This window comes from Corvus moneduloides, chromosome 1 (assembly GCF_009650955.1).
Source record: "Corvus moneduloides isolate bCorMon1 chromosome 1, bCorMon1.pri, whole genome shotgun sequence".
Lineage (NCBI taxonomy): Eukaryota > Metazoa > Chordata > Aves > Passeriformes > Corvidae > Corvus > Corvus moneduloides.
This window is the reverse complement of record NC_045476.1, coordinates 165,339,528-165,360,509: the sequence shown is the minus strand read 5'-3', so window position 1 is coordinate 165,360,509 and position 20,982 is coordinate 165,339,528. Positions and strand designations below refer to the sequence as shown.

General features: G+C 54.2%; 2 protein-coding genes across 4 annotated transcripts; one reads left to right on the top strand and one right to left on the bottom strand.

The window, feature by feature from the left end:
* Positions 1–1,224: 1,224 nt before the first annotated feature.
* On the top strand, positions 1,225–7,459 carry NAPRT (nicotinate phosphoribosyltransferase). Of its 2 annotated transcripts, none has more exons than XM_032091860.1 (13): positions 1,225–1,443; positions 2,404–2,486; positions 3,038–3,120; positions 3,591–3,721; positions 3,799–3,914; positions 4,231–4,424; positions 4,579–4,719; positions 4,872–4,956; positions 5,086–5,166; positions 6,015–6,117; positions 6,195–6,352; positions 6,556–6,663; positions 6,772–7,459. In XM_032091860.1, exons 1-13 carry the CDS (start codon positions 1,257–1,259, stop codon positions 6,829–6,831), a joined length of 1,530 nt encoding a protein of 509 aa, XP_031947751.1. In that variant the 5' UTR covers positions 1,225–1,256; the 3' UTR covers positions 6,832–7,459. The 2 variants fall into 2 exon arrangements, with proteins under 2 accessions (XP_031947751.1, XP_031947742.1); XM_032091851.1 differs by having other exon boundaries at positions 1,226–1,443; positions 2,404–2,531.
* Positions 7,460–8,503: 1,044 nt separating this feature from the next.
* LOC116435491 (ubiquitin carboxyl-terminal hydrolase CYLD-like) lies at positions 8,504–20,355 on the bottom strand. 2 transcript variants are annotated; one of them, XM_032091837.1, is made up of 15 exons: positions 20,286–20,355; positions 17,943–18,408; positions 17,578–17,862; positions 17,266–17,335; positions 16,391–16,611; positions 15,730–15,883; positions 15,245–15,383; positions 14,530–14,640; positions 13,569–13,660; positions 12,780–12,846; positions 11,626–11,758; positions 11,288–11,396; positions 11,021–11,139; positions 10,187–10,406; positions 8,504–9,450 (listed from the first exon to the last, which is right to left on the bottom strand). In XM_032091837.1, the coding sequence occupies exons 2-15, from the start codon at positions 18,396–18,398 to the stop codon at positions 9,266–9,268; spliced, it is 2,361 nt and encodes a 786-aa protein (XP_031947728.1). In that variant the 5' UTR covers positions 18,399–18,408; positions 20,286–20,355; the 3' UTR covers positions 8,504–9,265. The 2 variants fall into 2 exon arrangements, with proteins under 2 accessions (XP_031947728.1, XP_031947719.1); XM_032091828.1 differs by lacking the exon at positions 20,286–20,355 and adding an exon at positions 20,107–20,272.
* Positions 20,356–20,982: the final 627 nt, after the last annotated feature.

The window sequence follows — 20,982 nt, the reverse complement described above, 5'->3', positions numbered from 1 at the left end:
GGTCTCCTAACCCAAACCATTCCATGATTTCCTCATCATTGGTGGAAGGAAAGATCTTGAGACAAGGACTTTGAATTTGGGGCTGGAATGAAGGTCTGAGGGTGTTTCCAGCCACCTTTCCCAAGGTTTAGAGACCCAGTCACTCCCTACAAAAAACCCAGGATGAATAACCAGGAAGAATTCAGGAATTGCTCGTTTGGGATGGATTTCATCCCTATTTTCCTGTTGATTCCCTGCCCCCGTCACGTCAGCTGAGCGTGGCCTGGGGAGAGGACAGGTGACGTTCCTTGACTTTGGGAACACGAGGTCTGTCCCAGTGCCAGAGTCCAAGGTCCGGGGTCACGTGGTGCCAGTACCAAGGACATGGGAAACTCCATGGGCTTGTGCTGCAGGTTGTCCTTTGCCCCAGTGTTTTGTCACTTGGTGTGTGACACGTGTCCCATGCAGGGTCCTGCCACCCCCAGAGCAGTGCTGGGAGTGCCACTTGTCCCCTGTGCTGCCACCCTGAGTCCCTGGTGTTCCAGGTGCTGGCACAGCTGGTGCTGTGTGTGCCCTCTGTGTCCCCCCCCACTGTGCTGCCACATATATGCCCTATTTCTGCCATGTCACCCCCCCCCCCCCCGTGTCCCCTGTGTGTGCTGCCATTCCTGGTCCCTCTTGTCCCCCGTCACCATCTCTGTGTCACCCTTGTCCCCTGTGTGCTGCCATTCCCGTGTGCCCCGTGTCCCCTCTGCTGCCATCCTATGTGTCCTGTGTGTGCCCCATGTACTGCCATCCCTGTCCCGTGTGCCACCACCCCTGTGCCCCGTGTCCCCTCTGCTGCCATCCCCTGTGCCCCGTGTCCCGGGTCTATCGCCATCCCTGTGTTTTGCCATCCCTGTCCCATGTCCTCTGTGTCACCATCTCTGTGTCCCCCGTGTGCTGCGATCCCTGGCGCCCTGTCCCTGTGTGTCCCGCGTGTCCCACTGTCCCTGTATCCCCCCTCTGCTGCCATCCCGGTGTCCCCCATGTGCCGCCATCCCCGCGCCACGTGTCCACTGTGCGCAGCCACCCGGCGTGTCCAGCTGTGTCACCAACCCTGTCCCGCGTCCCCCTTGTCCTGCCATCCCCGCGTCCCCCTTGTCCTGCCATCCCCGCTGCCCCGTGTCGCCATCCCCGCTTCCCCCCACCCCGTGCTTCCGTATCCCTCTTATTTCCCCGCTCCTCCCCCGCCCCTCCCCGTGTCCCCTCCCTTGTCGCCGTGTCCCCGCCCCGCCATGGCGCCGCTGGCGGACCTGTACCAGGTGTCCATGGCCTACGGGCACTGGCGGGCCGGGCGACACCGCGCCCCGGCCGCCGCCGAGCTCTTCTTCCGCCGCCCGCCCTTCCGCGGCTCCTTCGCGCTCGGAGCCGGCCTGGCTGAGGGGCTGCGGGGGCTCCGAGCCTTCCGCTTCTCCGCTGCCGGTGCGTGGGGAGAGCGGGGGACAAGAGGGGGACACGGGGGAAGGACAGGGTTGTAGGGAGGAGTGGTAGGCGAGGGGAGCCTCCCAGTGGGACTTGGAGGGACAGGGGAACAACTCCAGGGGGCAGCGCGGGACAGAGGATGGGGAAGGGACGGGAGGAGCGTTGTGGGCAGGGGTCTTGGGCGAGGGAAGGGGGAGGGAGAGGGGGAACAACTCAAGGGGACAGGGGGGAGGATGAGGAAGTGACAGGAGAAGCGCTGTGGGGAGCGGTGGGGGGAGAGGGAGAGAGGAACCTTCCCAGGGAGACTTTGGAGGGACAAGGGAACAACTCCAGGGGAGAGGATGAGGGAAGGACAGCGGGGAGCCGTGGGAGAAGAGGGGAAATTCCCCCCGGGGGAGGATGGGGGAGCAACTCAAGGGGACTTGTAAGGGACAGGACAGCTCCCAGAGGGGTCTAGGGGCTACTTCAGGGGGACAGGAACACCTCTCAGAGTGATCTGGGGATGGGAACCCCCCAGGAGCATTAGGGGGGGACAGAGGAACCCCTCAAGGGGACCTGCAGGGGACCAGGACAGTTCACACAGGGACTTGAGTGGGATAAGGACATCTCTCAGCTGAGTTCTGTGGTGGGGGAGAGGGACAACATTTGAGGGGGACTTGGGGGACAGGAGGTCCCCCTGGGGGACCTGCAGGGGATTAGGACAACTGATAGAGGGACAGGGACATCCCTCAGAGGGACCTGGGGGACAGGGAGACCCTTCAGAGGACACGGAGTGGGGATGGACACAAAGAGCCCTCAGGGAAACTTGGAGGGGACACCGGGACACCCTTCAGAGATGTCCCTCAGAGGGGACTTGGGCCACCCCACCCTGTCTCGCTCTGTGCTGGGGGTGCCGTCACCCACCTGGCCATGGGAGGCTTGGTGTCCCCTGTCCCTGGTGTCACCGTGCTGTCCCCGCAGACGTTGCGTACCTGCGCTCCGTCCTGCCCAGCACCACGGATGACGCCTTCTTTGACTACCTGGCCACCCTGGACGCCTCCGAGGTGACCGTCACCGCCATTCCCGAGGGCTCCGTCGTCTTTGCCAGGGTGGGACCCTCCTCCATCCTCTTTCCTGACCATCCCACCTCTCCTAGCTCCCAGACCTCCTCTTTTCCTTGACTCTGGGACCCCTTTGAACCCCGGTCCTGCCTTTCGAGCCCCCATTGCCCCCATTTTCCCTGACCCTGGGAGCCCCTGGACCTCCATTCCTGCCTTTCCAACCCCCAGATCGCCCTTTCCTCAACACCATGGACCCCCTGAACCCCCTTTGTGGCCATCCTGGGCATCTCCACCCTGTGAGCCCTTTCCTGGGCTCAGGGACTATCTGGATCCTTACTCTGGGCAATAGGATCCCCCTGCACCCCCTTCCCTGGCACTGGGATCCCCTTGTATGCCCTTTTCCTTCACCAATATCCCCCTCCAACCCCTTTCCTGGGCATCCCACCTTCCCCAGGCCCAGGCCTTCCCTTTTCCTTGACTCTGGGAGCCCTTGGACTCCCATTCCTGCCTTTCCCAGCTCTGAAGGCGCTGGGATGTCACTGCTGTTCCCGCAGGTGCCGTTCCTGCAGGTGAAGGGGCCGCTCCTGGTGGTGCAGCTGTTGGAGACCACCTTGCTGTGCCTGGTCAACTACGCCAGGTATTTTGGGATGGGGATGATCCCAAAGCTCCTGGAAGCTGGAAAGGGGCAGGGAAGGGAGTGCAGCACCCCCCAGTCCAGGGGGAGATGTGAGGCTGGGGACACCCTGGTCCTGGGGGTACCATGACCCCACAAATCCCCCGCTGGAATTTAACTGCTGGAATTCTACCAGTTGAATTTAACTACCAGAGGGTGTCCCGGTGTCCCCCCCAAGTTTTCCTGAGGGCTTTCCATGTCCAGCCCACCCTGTGGTCCCCTGAAGGGTCTCCCTGTCCCAAAGGTTCTACTGAGAGATTTCCTGGTCTCCTACAGGTCCCCCAGAGAGGTTCCCATGTCCCCCCCAGGGCCCCTTGGTCAACTCCACATCCCTCTCCACTGAGTCCCGTGGTGATCCCTGCCCTGTCCGAGCAGGGAGGGTCCTGGAGCCCCTTTCCCTTGGCTCTGTGTGACCTGTCCCCTTTGTCCCCCAGCCTGGTGGCCACCAACGCTGCCAGATTCCGCCTCCTCGCTGGCCCGGACATGAAGCTCGTGGAGATGGGGCTGCGCCGCGCGCAGGGGCCGGACGGAGCCCTCTCGGCATCCAAATATTCCTACATCGGGGGTGAGTCCCGCCCCGTGGTGCCCGGTGCCACCGCGGCCCTGCCATCACCTGGGTGTCCCCCCCATCCCTCCTCGCAGGCTTCGACTGCACCAGCAACATCCTGGCGGGAAAACTCTATGGAATTCCGGTGCGCGGCACCATCGCCCACTCCTTCATCATGTCCTTCAGGTGCCTGGAGGAGGTGCAGCCACGGGTGAGCGGTGCCTGGGATGGGATGGGATGGGATGAGGATAGGGATGGGAGTGCAGGTGAGGGTGGGATAGGGATGGGATGGGATGAGGATAGGGATGGGAGTACAGGTGAGGGTGGGATAGGGATGGGATAGGGATCTCATGGGGGTGGGGATGTAGAGGGGAATAGGAATGGAGATGGGAATGGGTTGGGATGGGATGGGAATGCAGACAGGAATGAGAGTGGGATGGATGGGAATGGAACACTCCACATGTTCCCGCACTGCTGGCACCTTGGATAATGCCATGGACTGTGCAAATCCCACATTCTCCTGGCAGGAGCTGCCGCCTCGGGCCGGAGGAGATCCCATGGACCTCGCAGCCCTGGCCGTGTCCTGGCTGCAGCGAGTCTGTGACCTGCTCCAAACTCCTCCTGCCAAGGCCAACCAGGGCGAGCTGGCCGCCTTCGTGTCCTATGCTGTCACCTTCCCGTGTGACTTCCAGGGATTGCTGGACACCTACTGTGTCAGGAGGTGAGGACGCCAGGACTTTGCCACCATGGGACAGGGGGTGGATGAGTCCCTCCTTGTTGGTGGCCTTGAAGTAGGAATGTTGGCTGGAAACATTGCTGGATCCACCCTGGATCTGTGTCCTGCTTGTCATTAACAATTTCCTTGCCCATACCAGGAGTGGCTTGCCCAATTTCTGTGCTGTGGCCTTGGCGCTGCACCAGCTGGGATACCGGGCCATCGGAGTGCGCCTGGACAGCGGGGACCTGGCCCAGCAATCCAAGGAAATCCGGCGAGTTTTCCGAGCCTGCGGAGCTCAGTGAGTCCCACGGCAGCCCTGGGATGGATGTCACCGATCCCTGTTATCCTCACCTGCACCCAGCCCCTCATCCTGCCAGGATTTGGGAGCCCTCACAGCTCCGGGGTGCTGCGAGTGGATCCATGGATCCTCCCAAATCCCGCTCCTTCCAGCTTCCAGGTGCCCTGGTTTGAGACCATCCCCATCGCTGTCAGCAATGACATCAGCGAGCAGAGCCTGGAGGAGTTTAGGAGGGAGGTGAGGAACCTGCTGGCACAGCTGGGAAGTCACCTGGGTGGTGCTGGCAGGGCTGGAATGTCACCTGGGCTGTCCCTGGTGCTGGCAGGGCTGGAATGTTGATGGTCTCTGTCTTCTCCGCTGCCTCAGGGGAGCGAGATCGACATGATCGGCATCGGGACCAACCTGGTGACGTGTCCCCTGCAGCCATCGCTGGGCTGTGTCTACAAGGTACAGGTGGCAGCCTAAATCCCAGATATCCCAATCCTCTGAGCCACTTCCAGGTGCTCTGCACCTGCTCCATGGCCATCCAGCCCCGCTGGAGTCATGGAATTACAAAATAGTTTGCCTTGGAAGGGATTTTTGAAGATCATCCACCACCCATGGGCAGGGACACCTTCCACTATCCCAGGTTGTTCCAAGCCCCATCCAACCTGGCCTTGGGCACTTCAGGGATGGAGCAGCCACAGCTTCTCTGGGAATTCCATTCCAGCCCCTCACCACCCTCCCAGGGAGGAATTCCTTCCCAATATCCCATCTAACCCTGCCCTCCGGGAGTGGGAAGCCATTCCCTGTGTCCTGTCCCTCCATCCCTTGTCCCCTCTCCAGCTCTCTTGGAGCCCCTTTAGGCCCTGGAAAGGGCTCTGAGGTTCTCCAGGCTGGACATTCCCAGCTCTCCCAGCCTGGCTCCATGGCTGAGGGTCTCCAGCCCTTGGAGCATCTCTGTGGCCTCCTCTGGACTCACTCCAGCAGCTCCACGTCCTTCTGCTGTTGGAGACCCCAGAGCTGGAGGCAGCTGTGCAGGTGGGGGTCTCACCTGAGCGGGGCAGAGGGGCAGAATTCTTCCCTCTCCTCCTGCCCCCACTGGGGTCAGCCAAGGACATGGGGAGGTTCCAGGTGCCAGTGTTGGGTCATGGCCAATTCTTTTCCCTCCAGAAGCCCCAGGTTCTCCACAGGCAGAATGCCCGATTTTGGGATGGTTTTAGGGGTTTTTATTTGTTTTTTTCCAGCTGATTTGCATCGGTGGCCTCCCCAGAGAGGTCACAGGTGCCCATCCCTTCCCTTCCCTTCTCCCACAGCTGGTGGAGGTCAATGGCTCCCCATGCCTGAAGCTCACGGAGGATGAGGAGAAGATGACAATCCCAGGGATGAAGACGATCTATCGGCTCTATGACGCTGCTGGTGAGTCTGGAGACCTTTCCCAGAGTTCTGGGGGAATCTCCTGCTCCATAACCCTCTTCCTGCTGTCCTCCTGGCAGGTCACCCCTTCATGGACCTCATGGCCCTGGAAGAGGAGCCGTCGCCCAGCGCGGGGCAGGAGCTGGGGATCCGTGTCCTGGGGCGGCTTGGGGAGACCACCAAGGTCATTCCCAGCACTGTGGAGCCCCTCCATCGGACCTACTTCAGGGATGGCCAGGTCAGGGGTGGTCCCATCTCCTGGGGCCGTCTCGCTGGGGTGATGGATCTCTCTTCCACGCTGGGTGATGGATCAAGGGCGGTGGTGGCTTCTGAGATGTGCCAACAACTCTGGTGCCAGCTTGGACACGGTGGCTCATTGGGATTGGTGCTGGGTGGTGGCTTCCCACATGGATCTTCCCACATGGACCCCCATTCCTGCAGGTGTGTGAGCCCCTGCCCAGCCTGCCTGAGGTGAGGATCCACGCCCAAGTGTCCCTGAACCTGCTCAGCCCCGCTCACCGCCGGCTCCACGAGCCACAGCCCTACCCGGTACGTCCAGCACTTCCCACATTCCCACTTGGGAATGCCACTTGGAATCGGTGGCCTGAGCAGAGCCACCACAGAGCTGCTCCCTGACCCCTCTTGTTCCCATCCCAGGTGGCCATGACGGAACGGCTGCACCGGCTCTTCCTGGAGCTGCGTCAGGGCAGCCACTGAGAGGTCCCTGCTCGTCCCCAGCTCCTGCTCCGTGCTTTTTTGGGAAGCCCAGGTGACCCGTTGGGAATTAGCTGCTCTAATTCAGACCTTTCCGCTGCCTGGTGCTAACCCGAGGAATGCGCAGGACCTGGGAGAGCGCCCTGGGGGTCCCAGCAGGGAAGCTGGGAACACAGGGATGGGGAAGGCAGAGCTGTCCCTGCGTCCCCTGGAGGTGACAGTCCTGTGCCCAACTTGGTGGCCCTGCCACTCCTGTGCCTTCCTTGGTGGCCCTGCCAGCCCTGTGCTCTCTCTGGTGGCCTCCCCATCCCGAAACTCCTTGGTGGCACCAGAACGAAGTCTGGGGTGCCACCAAAAGGGTGACATGGGACACCCATGGGAGATCATCTTTGCTTTGGCAATTCTAAGCTTCAGCTCTGTGGCCACATTCCAACTCTTTCCATTCTGGCCGAGTTCCCTGGGATGTGGAGGCCGGCTCCAGGCTGATCCCACCTCCAGGTTGATCCTGCTTCAGGTTGATCCCAGCACCTGCACTCTAACCCCAGTTCCCACAGAAAACATGGCACTAACCCACACTGAGCTTCACACTAAGCAAAAAATTTAAATAAAGGCCTTTTCCCACCACGGCTCCAACCCTAAATCCAGTGGAAAAACCCTTTGGAGCTCCACTGGGAGTGGGAAGATGAGAGGGGAAATCCCCAGGGATCAGACTTGTGGGTTCCCTGCCACCCTCCCCTCCATGGCTTGGATCTTGGCAGCAAATTATAGGGAATAATTAAGAGCTTAATGAAGCGTGGCCTGATGGCCATGGATTTCTGGGAATTCCAACAGCACTGTATCCCATTTTAAGACAGGAAAAAAAAACTCCAGGAAAGCCAGGATCAGTTTGGTGTAAGTTAGATTTTTTTTTTTTTTTTTAAGAGCAAAGCACCAAAGAGAAAGAGTCCATTGTACCTGAGTAGAGATGTTCCTGAGTTTTTGGGAGAGGAGGAATGAAGAACAAGGAGAGTGACCTGTGCCAGCCTTTGGCACCCTCATGGCTAAGATGCAATTCCTGATGTTCAGGAACCATTTTGGTGGGCAGAGAAAAGCTCCCAGATGTCTTTGCACTTTCTCCTCAGGTATTTATGGATATTGAGGAGATTTCCTGAGCCTTTTCTTCTCCAGGCTGGGCAAATTCCAGCTCCCTCAGCCTCTCCTCATAGGAGATGCTCCAGTGCCTTCATCATCTCTGTGGTTTTTCCTTGGATTTTGTCTCTCTTGTACTGGGCAGCTCCAAACTGGACCCAGTATTCCAGGTGTGACCGATCACAGCTGAGCAGAGAGAAAGAATCCCTTGGAATGGATTGCACTTGGAATGCCAAAAGGATCCCAAACCACACGTCCCAAGCCACCAGGACCGATCCAAAGCTCCAGGCTTTGTTAAAATTTCTGCACTTGGCATTAAAGAGGGGGAAAAAAGAGCAGGAACAGGGTTAAACCTGCACATCTGGGACTCCTGGATGCTTTCCTTGGGGTTTTGTGGAATCTGGGCATCCCACTGACTCCAGGCACAACTTCCCACGTAACGGCAGAGAAGCCCCGAGTTTACAAATTTATTTAACTTAAGGAACACCAGTTCCCACCCAAACCCTAAACCTTCCTGCAGTCACAGCAGGAAAGCCCAGAGTGCTCATTTTTTTTTTTTTTTCCATTTTTGCCCTTGGAATTCCAGAACTTGGAAGCGGACGCAAAATGGGACAGAAAGTGCTAAAAGTGAGGTTGGAACACTGAATTCTGTGCGGATTTTGCCAAAAAGAGGAAGCAGCAGAAGCCCAGATGTTGCTCCTCTGCTCAGTCCTCCTTCCAGTTTTGTTCTTGGAAAAATACCTATTTTTAAAGCATAGCTTCAGCTCAGGATATCCATGATTGGAAATAAGGGAAAGTGGGGAAAAGTGCCAGTTAGTGCTGGATTAGGGAAGTGCAGGGAACTGAGGGACACAGGTGTGGAAAATCCATCCCGGGCCCTCTCAACCACACCTGGTTCTCCTCACAAATCCAGGATGTTTTAGGAAAGGTTGTGGTCTCCTGGTAAACCTGTGGGTGATTCCTTGTGTTTTGATTTCTGTTGGTCCCCAGCTTTGGAGGGAAGGGACAGCAGGGAAAAAAGGATGTGGGAAGGCTCCAGCTGCAGAGTACCCAGAGAGGGAGAACTGTGGAATGTGGGGAACGAGAATGAATTTGAGCATCAATAATTCCAAGTCCAGCTGTGCCCACGTCCCAACTACCACTGTGAAAAAAGCCAGGATTTAACAAACCCAGCCTGACTTGGATAATTTGACACCAGGAGAGGTGAGAAGAGGCAGCTCAGAGCATCCAGACTTGGATGCTTCCACCTTCAGGGATGATCCAAGCTCCCGTTCCTGACGTTGCTCGGTGACATCATCCCGGGATGGTGTCACTTGTAAAGTGCCATTTTCCTGCTCTGGTACAGGTACATGTAGGCATCACAAAAGAGGCGTTTGGCCACCCCATCCATGTCCCGAGGCTGCTCCAGGGCCAGCACAGCCAGGGGCAAGTCCAGGTATTTGGCAACTTCTGGGCACAGCGTCACTGTGGGAATGTTGAAGCCGTTTTCACCACCTAAGGCGGAAAAGGAGGAGGAAAATCCCAAATCAGATCCCAAAGGGATGAGTTCCTACAGCTCCAGCCGATCCCAGCACGCTCAACAGTCATGCAGAACCTCAGCTGGGAGATGTGGAGGCCAAAAGCAATGGAAGAGGCCGGATGAGGGGAGAGTGTTCAACCTGAAGGAGCTCCAGGAGAGCTGGAAAGGGACTTGGGACAAGGGATGGAATATCAGGACATAGGGAATGGCTTCCCACTGCCGGAGGGCAGGGATAGATGGGATATTGGGAAGGAGTTCTTGGCTGTGAGGGTGGTGAGGGGCTGGAATGGGATTCCCAGAGAAGCTGTGGCTGCCCCTGGATCCCTGGAAGTGTCCAAGGCCAGGTTGGGTGGGGCTTGGAGCAACCTGGGATAGTGGAAGGTGCCCATGGAAGGGGCTGGACCTGGATGGCCTTTAAGGTCCCTTCCAACCCAAACCATGATTCCCTCATAAAAACAAAGTGGGGAAGGACAGGAGAACAATCCATGCCCACAAGCTGAGCCAGCTGGGATAGGATCCTAAATCCCTTGTTTGACCACAGCCAGAAGCTGGAAGCACCTGGAAAAACTCCCACCTGCTTGGCTTGGCCACTCTGGAATCCAATGGAAGCCAAACCCAGAGAGAGCCTAAACCGGAGAGGAAAAGGGGGATTGAGCAGCCTCTGGCAGCTTCCCATATCCCATATCCCACATCCCATTCCCATTCCCTCACCGTGCCGGTCAGCCATGCTGTCAAAGAACATCCAGTGCTCGTTCCCAGGGCCGTATTTCACGAAGGACACGTAGTGACTGGTCTCGATGCAGAGCACTGCAAACAGCTCCAGCTTCTCCCGGGGGACCTGCTGGCAGCCCCGGGTGCTCCAGCTCTGGAATTCCTCTGGAATGTGCAGCCTTCTGGGTTTGTGCGCTTTGCGGTGGCGATGGGAGTGAACCTGAGGAGAGGGGACAGGGTGGCATTGGTGGAACGGGCCTTGACCCAACAGAAGATGGGGCAGAGGTCAGATTCCCGATTTATTCCCTGCTGATGTGATTCCCGTGCTCCCTGCTTGCCTGGGAATGGCATTGTGGGAACAGCCTGGCAGCAGGAAGCTAAAACGGGAATGTCACCCTCCGAGAGGCAGAAACTGTGGGAATGCTCATGGAGAGGCAGCAGGGGAAGATCAGCGCTCGGTTCCTGAAGGATTAATCCTTATTTATGGAACAGGTTGTCCAGAGAAGCCGTGGATGTCCCATCCCTGGAATTGTCCAAGGCCAGGTAGGACAGGACTTGCAGCAACCTGGGATAGTGAGTTCCAGGGGGTGGAATTGGATGAGCTTCAAGGTCCTTTCCAATCCAAGCCTTTCAATGATTCCATGATTATTTAGGCTCTGTAGAAGCAGAGGGTTCACAACCTCTGGCTCATGGTGGGAATGACCCTCAGGAAAAGGCTGCTCCATGCCCAACCTATGCAGCTGCAGGGACAGCCAGGGAAATGTGGGGATTTTGGGAGGGTTCATCCTGCTGACAGCTTCCAAGATGGATGTTGGGAACATCCATGGAAAATACCTGTCTGGAGCAGGAGCTGCAGAACTGCTTCAGGCCTGTGGCTGCAAACACCTTGTCCTTGAAACACTCCGAGCATTCCAGAGTGGCAACATCTCCACACAGGCAGCATTCCCTGGGACCTGCCGGGCAAACAGAGCTCAGAGGGAGTGTCTCCTCCAGATTCCACCTAAAATCCAGCTTGTCCTGCCAAAACTGGGATTCAGGGAAGAAGAATCCCACCCCAGAGAGCCCAGAGCTGTTGCTCACAGTCCATCATCCATAACTTACTGTCCAGCAGCAGATCTGTTATATCCAGCTCCAAGGAAGGGATGATTTTGCTGAACATTTTATATTCCTTCCCAAAACGTGGCATTTGGATAATGAAGCAAGATGGGATCTGGGGGAAAAAAAAAAAAAGGGAAGGGAGTCACCCTGAAGAAGAGCCAAATCCCAGAGATTTCTCTCTAAATTTGCTGTCATTATTCACAGGACAAAAGGGAAACAGGGAAAGCAGAGGCCTTTTCCTAAGTCATGTGTGGATTCAGTGTTGGATATAAACCATCCAAGGCCTCATAGGTACTTTGGGGAGCAGGAAAAGCAGGAAAGCAGAAGGAAACTGGACTCACCTCCACCAGCTTCAGATCCGAGGACAGGAAGGAGCGTTCCACCAACTGCTGCACGTCGGGAACCACCAGATCCTCCTGTTTATCCATAAAAATCTGGTAGCAGTAACATTCCTGCTCCTTCTGGCCTCCTGACCTGCAAGGAGAGGTCTTGGGATTGGGGATGTGGTGACACAAAAATTGGAGCTTCCCAAGGTTTGTCCTGGGAGAGCTCCTGGGCTCAAGGCACCGAGGGTGGTTTGGTGTGACACAAAGCACATTTTCCACCTAAAAATACCGAATTTGTGCCAGGGGAAGAGGAGATAAGTAGGAACTTTGTCCTTGTTAGCCCTTTGGAGCACCACATCCTGCTCCTATGAGCAAAATTCCATTTCCCCTTGATACAAATATAAAAACTATTTTAACATTTAAATTGACAAACGGATGCTTTGATGATTAATTTCAAAATGCATCCAGTAAGCCAAACTCAAGGTGAGTTGCGTGCAGATCTCCCACAATCCCTAAAAAGAGAGCAGGGAAAGGATTTCCTTGGGATGACCCCGTGCAGGGGAGCTGCAGCACAGAGTCCTCTTTGTGCTCGGCCTTTCCCAGCACTCCACGATCCACGGCTCGAGCGGCGGCTCCACAAAGGAGCACAGAACTCCCAACAATTCCCTTTCTGTGCTCCCAAACAGCACAGTTATTTTTGGCTTCCTCCAGCCTCTCATCCTCTTTGTAGAGTCCCAAAAAAACTGGGACTGCATCCATGGACTGCCTGTTTGAGAGGCTGTGGGAGCTGAGCCAGCTTGGCAGCCTTGGACACATCCCAAATTCATCCAAAAGCTGTCGGATATTGCTGGATCTGCCCTGAAGTCGGACATCACCTTTCTCAAACCCCTTCTGGCTCTCCCTGAGGCTGGAACAAGGTTTTTATCCCAATTTTCTGAAGGCAGCACCCTCCAGGGAAAGCTCAGAAGTGTCTTTTCCCGGATGGGAAGATCACGACCAGCAGGATCAGAGTCTGTTCCCAATGGAAAGCAGAAGGAGCTGCACAAAACTCAAGAGCTGTGATTTCAAAAAACTTTGGTGGAAAGGCACAAGTGACCCCCAGGGATTGTGAGGTGGAAAATTAATGAGCCTGGCCTTGGGAATTGCATCCCTCAGCTCTGAAAACTTACTGGAGCTTCAATAGTGGCTCAATTCCCAGGATCTGCTGCATTATGAGATTGAGGAACTCCTCAGGATCTGGAAAGTGAAGAAAGGATGGATCAGACCATGCCAAGAACTGCCTTGTCCCACTGCATCCAAGAGCTGCCAGATAAACATGAGCCAATTCCATGAACCTGGAATTTCCTCTTCAGGTTAGGGGACAACTGGGATAAAGGCTGAGAGCAATTGGTTCAGGCACAAATCCCAAGGGTAACATGGAAAAATGCGAACCAGCCTTCAGAGACTGCACTTCCATGGAATTCCAGGATGGTTTGGGTGGGAAGGGACCTTCAAGATCATGGAATTCCAACTCCTTCCATGGGCAGGGACATCTTCCCCTATCCCAGGTTGCTCCAAGCCCCACCCAACCTGGCCTTGGACACTTCCAGGGATGGGGCAGCCACAGATTCTCCGGGAATTCCATTCCAGGGCCTCACCACCCTCACAGCCAAGAATTCCTTCCCAATATCCCATCTATCCCTGCCCTCTGGCAGTGGGAAGTCATTCCCTGTGTCCTGTCCCTCCATCCCTCGTCCCAAGTCCCTCTCCAGCTCTCCTGGAGCCCCTTTAGGCACTGGAAGGGTACAGAGAGATTTAAAAACTGAAAGGATTTTCCAAGTGAATTTCTACATCAATTAACATCAGCACCTAATTAAAGCACATTCCTGGGAGAAGCACAAAGGGAAGTTGCCAGCTGGTGCCTGGATGAGGCAAAACACAGGTAAGCAGCTGGGGAAAGGTGCCAGAGAGCTCCTCACCTTTCTCAGCGTTGGTAAAGCTGGAGCACTGGCCCTTGTCCGTGAGCTGCTCCCGGAGGTGCATCACGCTGCTGGCCCGGACAAAGCCAGTCCTGGGAACAACAACCAGCTGCAGGTGAGGGAAATCATGGAATGGCTGGGCTTGGAAGAGATCTTAAACTTCATCCAGTTCAACCCACTGCCATGGGCAGGGATAGCACCAATGAGATGAGGTTGCTCCAAGCCCTGTCCTGGGACACTTCCAGGGATGGGGCAGCCACAGCTCCTCTGGGAATTCCATTCCAGGGCCTCACCCACCCCTTGTCCTGTCCCTCCATATCCCTTGTCCCAAGTCCCTCTCCAGCACTCCTGGAGCCCCTTGAGGGACTGGAAGCTGGATGGTTTCCCCTCATCCAGCCTGGCATTGCATGCCAACTTTGGGACCAGCTGCTCAGCAAGGCAAGGCTGCTGCTTCACCAACTCCAGGGTTCCCTCCAGAGGTTGTTGGAACCCCAGGAATCCCCCTTCCTTCCTTTTACCGGGAAGTGCAGCTCCCAAGGCTTCCTTCTGAGCACAAGAGCTGTGACAGTCCCACATCTCAGGGAAAGGAACAACTGGAAGAATCACAGGATCATGGAATGGTTTGGGTTGGACAGGATCTTAAAGATCATCTAATTCCAATCCCCTGCCAGGGGCAGGGAGACCTTCCACTATCCCAGGTTGCTCCAAGCCCTGTCCAACCTTCCCAAATCCAGAGCTGCTCTGGGAATTCCATTCCAGCCCCTCACCACCGTCCCAGTCAAGAATTCCTTCCCAAAATCCCATCTCAATCCATGCTCTGGCAGTTTAAAACCATTCCTGCTTGTCCTGAACACCTTTGGATGTGGCTGCCAGGTTTCCCTCAGTGCCAGGTAATTCCTTCAGGGCAGCAGGGAAGGAATGAAGGCAAGATGGGACAACTTCCAGCATTCCCTACACTCACCTTCGGAGGGGATTGACAATCTCATCCCGCAGAATTCCCTGGACATTCCTGTCACACTGTGGGAAGGGCATGAAGAGCATGGAGTCCAGCACGGATGTGCAGGAGAAGAGGCTGTGGGAAGAGTGGGATGGGTTTGAGTTTGAGGGCTTGGAAGCAACAGGTGGAACCAAAATGTGGTTGGCTGGTGACAGTCAATGGCTTTGATGCCCAACAATCCATGCATGGAATTACAGGGAAGTGAGGGAAGCACATCTGAACAGTGAGGCACATCTGGAGAAATGAACACTGGGAGAAAGCAATGGAACAGCGCGGGGAGAAGGAAATTCCTACTTTGCAGCCAAAACTGCTCAGGGAAAGGCACCACTGAGTCTTTTCCTCTCCAAGCAGGGAAGTTGGGACCTCCTGGGTGGGTTGTCTGGAATGATTCCAGCCAGAACTTCCAGGGACAGAGTCAGCATGATCCAAGTCCAGAAAACTACGAGCTCTCAGCACCCTGAATGACAGACACAGGAGTCTTCAGGGCTGGAAAACCTGCTGGATTTGGGAAGGAGATCCAAAAGCAGCCTAGAGGTTTCATCTCCACAGTTACATCCTGCTCTACACCAGGTAAACTTCCAGCCAACTTGGAAATCCAGGGAAGTGCTGCAGTTTGGGGCTCTGCCCAATTAAAAAGTCACTCATTTAATGAGACTCCACCACCCAAGCAGGTCCTTACCTGAAGAGAGCTGCATCCATGTAGCAGGAATTACAATGGCCTTGGATGCCCTTCATCCGCCCTCGGAGGACACGGACTGCTGCCTCATTCCTGAGGGGAGGAAAACTCTCTGGAGCCTGTGGAAGAACTTCTTGTCCTCCTGCAAGAAAAGGAATTTCCTTCACCTTCTCATCAGGGTCAACTCTGCCCTTCCTTGACACCCCAAAAGTCTGAGATGAGTCTAACTCTCAAATTTAAGGTGGCTTCTCAATCCTGCTTTTCATAAATCACAATCTTTCAGATGTGTGGGATGTTCCTTATGGAATCATTTAGGTTGGAAAAGACCTCTAGGACCATCGAGTCCAACTGTTAACCCAGCCAAGGATGTGGTGTGCTGTAAACACCAAAAAACAATGCTTGAAGAAAGGGAAGAAACGCTGCCCACGGGGTTTCTCCATGTCCTTCTGCCATCACAGCCCCGTTTTCCTGCTTCCCAGAGGACTCACTGTAATCCCCGAGGGATAAGTCAGAGTTGGGAAAGCTCTGGAAGCGCATGTCAGGCTGGCAGGAATTCAGCCTCACGAAGAGGCCGCGCTTTGGGGCGCAGTGGAAGTAGGACTTGCCCAGCCACTCTCCAGCTGTGACCCCCTTGTCTTCATCCTGGGAAAACAGCACCAGGGAAGAGCCTGAGAGCGGGATTCATGGAATTATGGTTGGAAAAGAGATCTGAGATCGAGTCTAACAATGCAATGCTGCCAAGGCCACCACCAGATCGTGTCCCCAAGTGCCACATCCACAGGGATGGGGACCCCACCCCTGCCCTGGGCAGCTGTGCTAGGGCTGGACAACCCCATCCATAAAGGAATTTTCCCAATATCCAACCCAAATCTCCCCTGGAGCAATTTGAGGCTGTTTCCTCATGCCCTGTCCCTTGTTCCCACCTGGCCTCACCCTCCTGCCAGGAAGTTGTGGAGAGTGAGAAGGTTCCTGAGCCTCCTTTTCTCCAGGCTGAGCCCTCCCAGCTCCCTCAGCCACTCCTGCTGCTCCAGACCCTTCCCAACTCCATTCCCTCCCTTATCCTGCACATGGGGATCCCAAAATTCCATCCCCCGCGTTCAGCCACTGGCACCAGCACTCCCAAGTCCTTTTCCAGCTTTCCAGCCTCACCAGTTCAACTCCAGCCATTTTGTCCTTGATTTGGGGCAGGTAGCCCAACCAGCGGATGATTCCCGAAACTTGATTCCCTTTGTCCAAGGTGATCTGGACCATGGAGTTCACTTCCAGGGGTGAATTCCCACTTTCTCTCTCCTCGCTGCTCTCGCTGATCTCTCGTTTCACTTGGCTTGGTTTTCCAAAGCCCACATCAGAGTCGAACGTTGGGAAAAAACCTGTTGGGCAACACAAACCATCAGGAGAGGTGGGAATTCAATCCTCTGGATCTAATTCCAGGTCTGTTTTGGAAATTCCAGACTACACACACCAGCAGGAAGCTGAGCAGCAGGGACACAAGGTGCAATTCCCAATGTTCCAAGCTGGTCTGACAGTATGAGAGGGAAGGATCCTGCTCCTTGTTTCCCTGCTCAAAGCTTCACATTCCAACCTCTCGCTGGCCCTGGAGCTAATCCAGCCCTTCCCAGACTACTGGAATGGCAGCAGGGGGTTTATTTCCTAATTGTTCTACTGATTCCTTGTCTTGTCCAACAATTCCCACCATTGCTGCTGGCACCGGAGCCTTTCCCACCAGGATGAAGCTCCTGCTCCATCTTTTACAGCTGAAATAAAGGCCCTTTAACCAGTGGTGCCTCTTCCCTGAGGGATTTCTCTGCTACAATTGGATTCTCCTCACAAATGGGATCCAGCTTCAGCTGCCTCACGCAAAGAGTTCTGTGTGGAACTTGAGGTTTTTCCGTAAATCCCAATCATTTAAGACCAGCTGGAAGTTTTACTGGAATTTCAGCTCCTCAGTACCCTCCAGAGAGGGAATAAATCCCCTCTGATTCCCCAGAATGTGATCAGGAGAGACACATCCAAAGATCACCTACTTTGCAAGCTCTCCTTCACAACAGAATCCATGGGGATTTCCCTGAAAATGTCGGTCGTTCCTTCTTCTTCCTGAAAGGAGGGAGAACTCCATCAGCTAGGGAAAAAAAGCCACCAGCTAGGGAAAAAAAATCCATCAGCTAAACACTGGAATATGACGGAATTTTTTAAACATGCCTGGGAAGTTTGCATGTAACCTCACATCCCTTTTGGACATCCCCTCTACTTCTCTTTCACGTCCCACCATAATGTGTTGTTTTTCTTGTTCTTTTTTAAAAAAATCCCAAAAAAACCCATGGAAAAGCTGCTCTTACCGGACAAACCTTCACAAACCACTGGCTCCCTTCCCTGTAAACTGCCATGGCAATTCCTTTGGTGAGAATCTCATCCACGTAGAAGCTGACGGCGTCTCCCACTTTCACGGGGACCACCTCCTCTGTGTCCTGCTTTCCCGGCTTCTGCTTCCCATAATCGTTGCCTGATGTGGGAATAAACTGGACTTTGCTGAAGGGCAGGAAGACCCCACAGTTCCTCTTGCACTTGAAGTACTCGGTGCCGTGGTAGGATCCGTCGCTTCTCCCTCTGTTTTCCCCCTCTCCCTGAAAACACGCCGGGAAGGGATGTTACACACAGAAAATTCCATGGAAAAAATAAGGAATTCGCTGCCATAGCCCCTTACCTGCAATTCCACCCCAAAAAACACCGGAGTCAGCACAGCCAAGCTGGGCTTGTAGACGCTCCCGATGTAGCGCACGACTCCCGGGAAAAATTCCCGCTCCACCTCCACCATCACGTTTTGACCCGGCACGGCTCGGAGAGCTCCCTCCAGGCTCAGCCTCTCCAGGAAAAAATTCAAGCGCTCGCTGTGGCTCCCGATGGCCAGGAGGAACCCGGCGGCTTCCTGGCGCACGGGCTGCAGGACTTCCAGGTTGATGGTGACCGTGGAGCTGTCGTCCAGCATGATGACCTTCAGGAAGCAAGCCGGAGGCCCATCCTCGGAAAAATTCCGCAGGTAGCTCCTCTCGCTGCAGAAGCACAAGTTGCCAGCTTGGAAGTATTTGCTTCCATAGGCACAGTCCTCCATCAGGATGTAGAAGCAGTTCCCGTCTGCTGCTGGAGGCAGGAGGTTGGACATGGCGGCTTCCCTGGGTTGGGAGAGTCACAGCAATGGGGATTTGTGAATGCTGGCGCAGAATTCCCGAATAATCTGGGGTTGGAAGAGGTTTTAGGCTCAACCTCAGGCTCAAAGCCTCGCCCAGGTGAGTTTGAGCGTCTCCTGAAGCCTCCCTGCTCCCTTTTTCCAGGTGTTTCATCACCCTCTTGGTGATTCAAAATTCCATCTAACCCAGTTTCCCACATTCCTGCTCATCCCTGTTCCCTCACTGTGCTTCCATGGGAAACGTCCAGCTCTGCCTTCTCCACTAAACCCTCCCACGATGAGGCTGTACAAAAAAAACCCCCACGGAATGGTTTGGGTTGGGATGGACCTTAAAGATCATCTCATTCCATGGGCACCTTCCCCTATCCCAGGTTGCTCCAAGCTCCATCCAACCACACCTGGAATAATTCCAGGGATGGAAAGGCTGCTCCAGCTCGTCCAACCTGTTCTAACACCGTCCAGCCTCATTAAATTCCACGTTTTCTTTCCTTCCTCACAGGAGTGAGGCAAAGGATCAATCCTGCCTTTAAAAATTCCTTGGGAAAGGGATTCCCACTCTGTCACTGCAGCTCCTCCGTCTTGCTACAGCACATGAATATTCAAAACATATGCAAATCACCTAGTGAGGTACTAAAGATCTCCAGCTTTCCTAACAAATATTTAATTATTTATTATATAATTTGTATTAGAAGAAATGCAAATATTTGGAAGCAGGAATATATTTTGGTGCTCATTTTCTTAGGTAAGTTCTGACAGTAAAAATTCTGGTGGTTAAAATTCCAGGAGTTAAATTTCAGCAGTTAAATTCAACTGGTAGAATTCCAATAGTTAAACTCAACTGGTAGAATTCCAGTTCAATTCCAGTAGTTAAATTCTAATTGTTAAATTCCAGTAGTAATTAAAATCTACTTTTTATTAAATTAAATTCCACTTTTTACCCCTCTCCATCTCTCCTTCGAGGATTCCACGAAAAATTAGGATCCCAAATTTTTGTTTCAACATAAAGGGTGAGTAAAGAAAAAAAATTTAAAAAATAAACTCTTTTCCTCACTAAAAGCCCAAAATAAATTGATTTTCCTGATGAAATCCCCAAGAATAAACTATTTAATTAATCAAAACCCCAAGAATAAACTGTTTTTCTCATTAAAAACCCCAAGAATAAGTTCTCCTCATCAAGCCTGTTTTCTGCACAAAAGCTCCAGAAGAAACCACCTCCCTCAGCAAAACAACATAAATAAACCATTTTCCTCATAAAAAGCAAAAAATAAACACCTTTTTATCACAAAACCCACAAGAATAAATCATTTTCCTCATCATAAAGCAAGAACAAACCATTTTATTCATCAAACCCCAAGAATAAACCGTTTTCCTCATCAAAACCCCCCAAGAATAAGTAATTTTCCTCATCAAAAACACACAAATAAACCATTTTCTTCCTCAAAAGCCAAAATTAAACATTTTTTTCTCACAAAAAACTCAAAACCAAACCATTTTCCTCATCAAAGACTACGAATAAATCCTGTTCCTCATTTTCAAAAAAAACCAAAAGTAATTTCTTTTCCTCATCCAAACCCCGGAATAAACCCTTTTTCTCATCAAAAAACCCGATAATAAACGATTTTTTTCACGAAGCCGCAAGAATAAACAGCTTTTTAAAAGAAAATAAACAAGCTAATTTCCTCACCAAAACCCCCAAATAAACCATTTTCCTCGCGAAAACACAGGGACAAACCCTTGTCCTCATCAAACCCAAGTGTAATGCGGGTATTTAAACCAGAATATTCCCCATTTCCCCCGATTTCTGGGAATAAATCCCCGTTCCCAGCGCTCTGAGCGGGCGGTGGGTTCGACCCCTCGCCTCACCGTCTCCGCTGCCGCTCCGGCCCCGGCACTTCCGCGTCCGGGCGCGCGCGCGCGGCCCGGCAGCCAATGGGGAGCGGCGGAGGGCGGCCGGCAGCCAATGGGAAGGAAGGGGTGGGGCCAGAAGGGGGAGGGGGCGTGGCTCCACCGTAGGTCCCGCCCCCTGCTGGATGGGCGGGGGGAGGGCGGGAACTGCGTGAGGGGCGGCGGGAGGGGGGTGTCCCCATGGACCCGAATTTCTGTGGATTCGCCTGTGTTTCCACGGACCCAAATCCCTATGGATCCGTGAATTTGCGTCCCCATGGACCCATGTCCCTATGGATCCGTGTGTGTGTCCCTATGGACCCAAATCCCTGTGGATTCGCCTGTGTTTCCATGAACCCATGTCCCTATGGATTTGTGTGTCTCCTCATGGTGCCATGTCCCTATGGATCTCTGTGTGTCCCCATGGACCCAAATCCCCGTGGATTCACGTGTGTTTCCATGGACCCAAATCCCTATGGATCCATGTGTGCATGTCCTCATGGACCCATGTCCCTATGGACTTGTGTGTGTCCCCGTGACCCCATGTGTGTCCTCATGGACCCGTGTGTGTCCCCGTGTCCCCATGTCATTGTGCCATGTGGCCCCATGGCCCTGTGATCCTGCATCCCTGTGTCCCTCTGCTTTGTGTCCTGTGTCCCCTTCCTGGGTGGCCTTG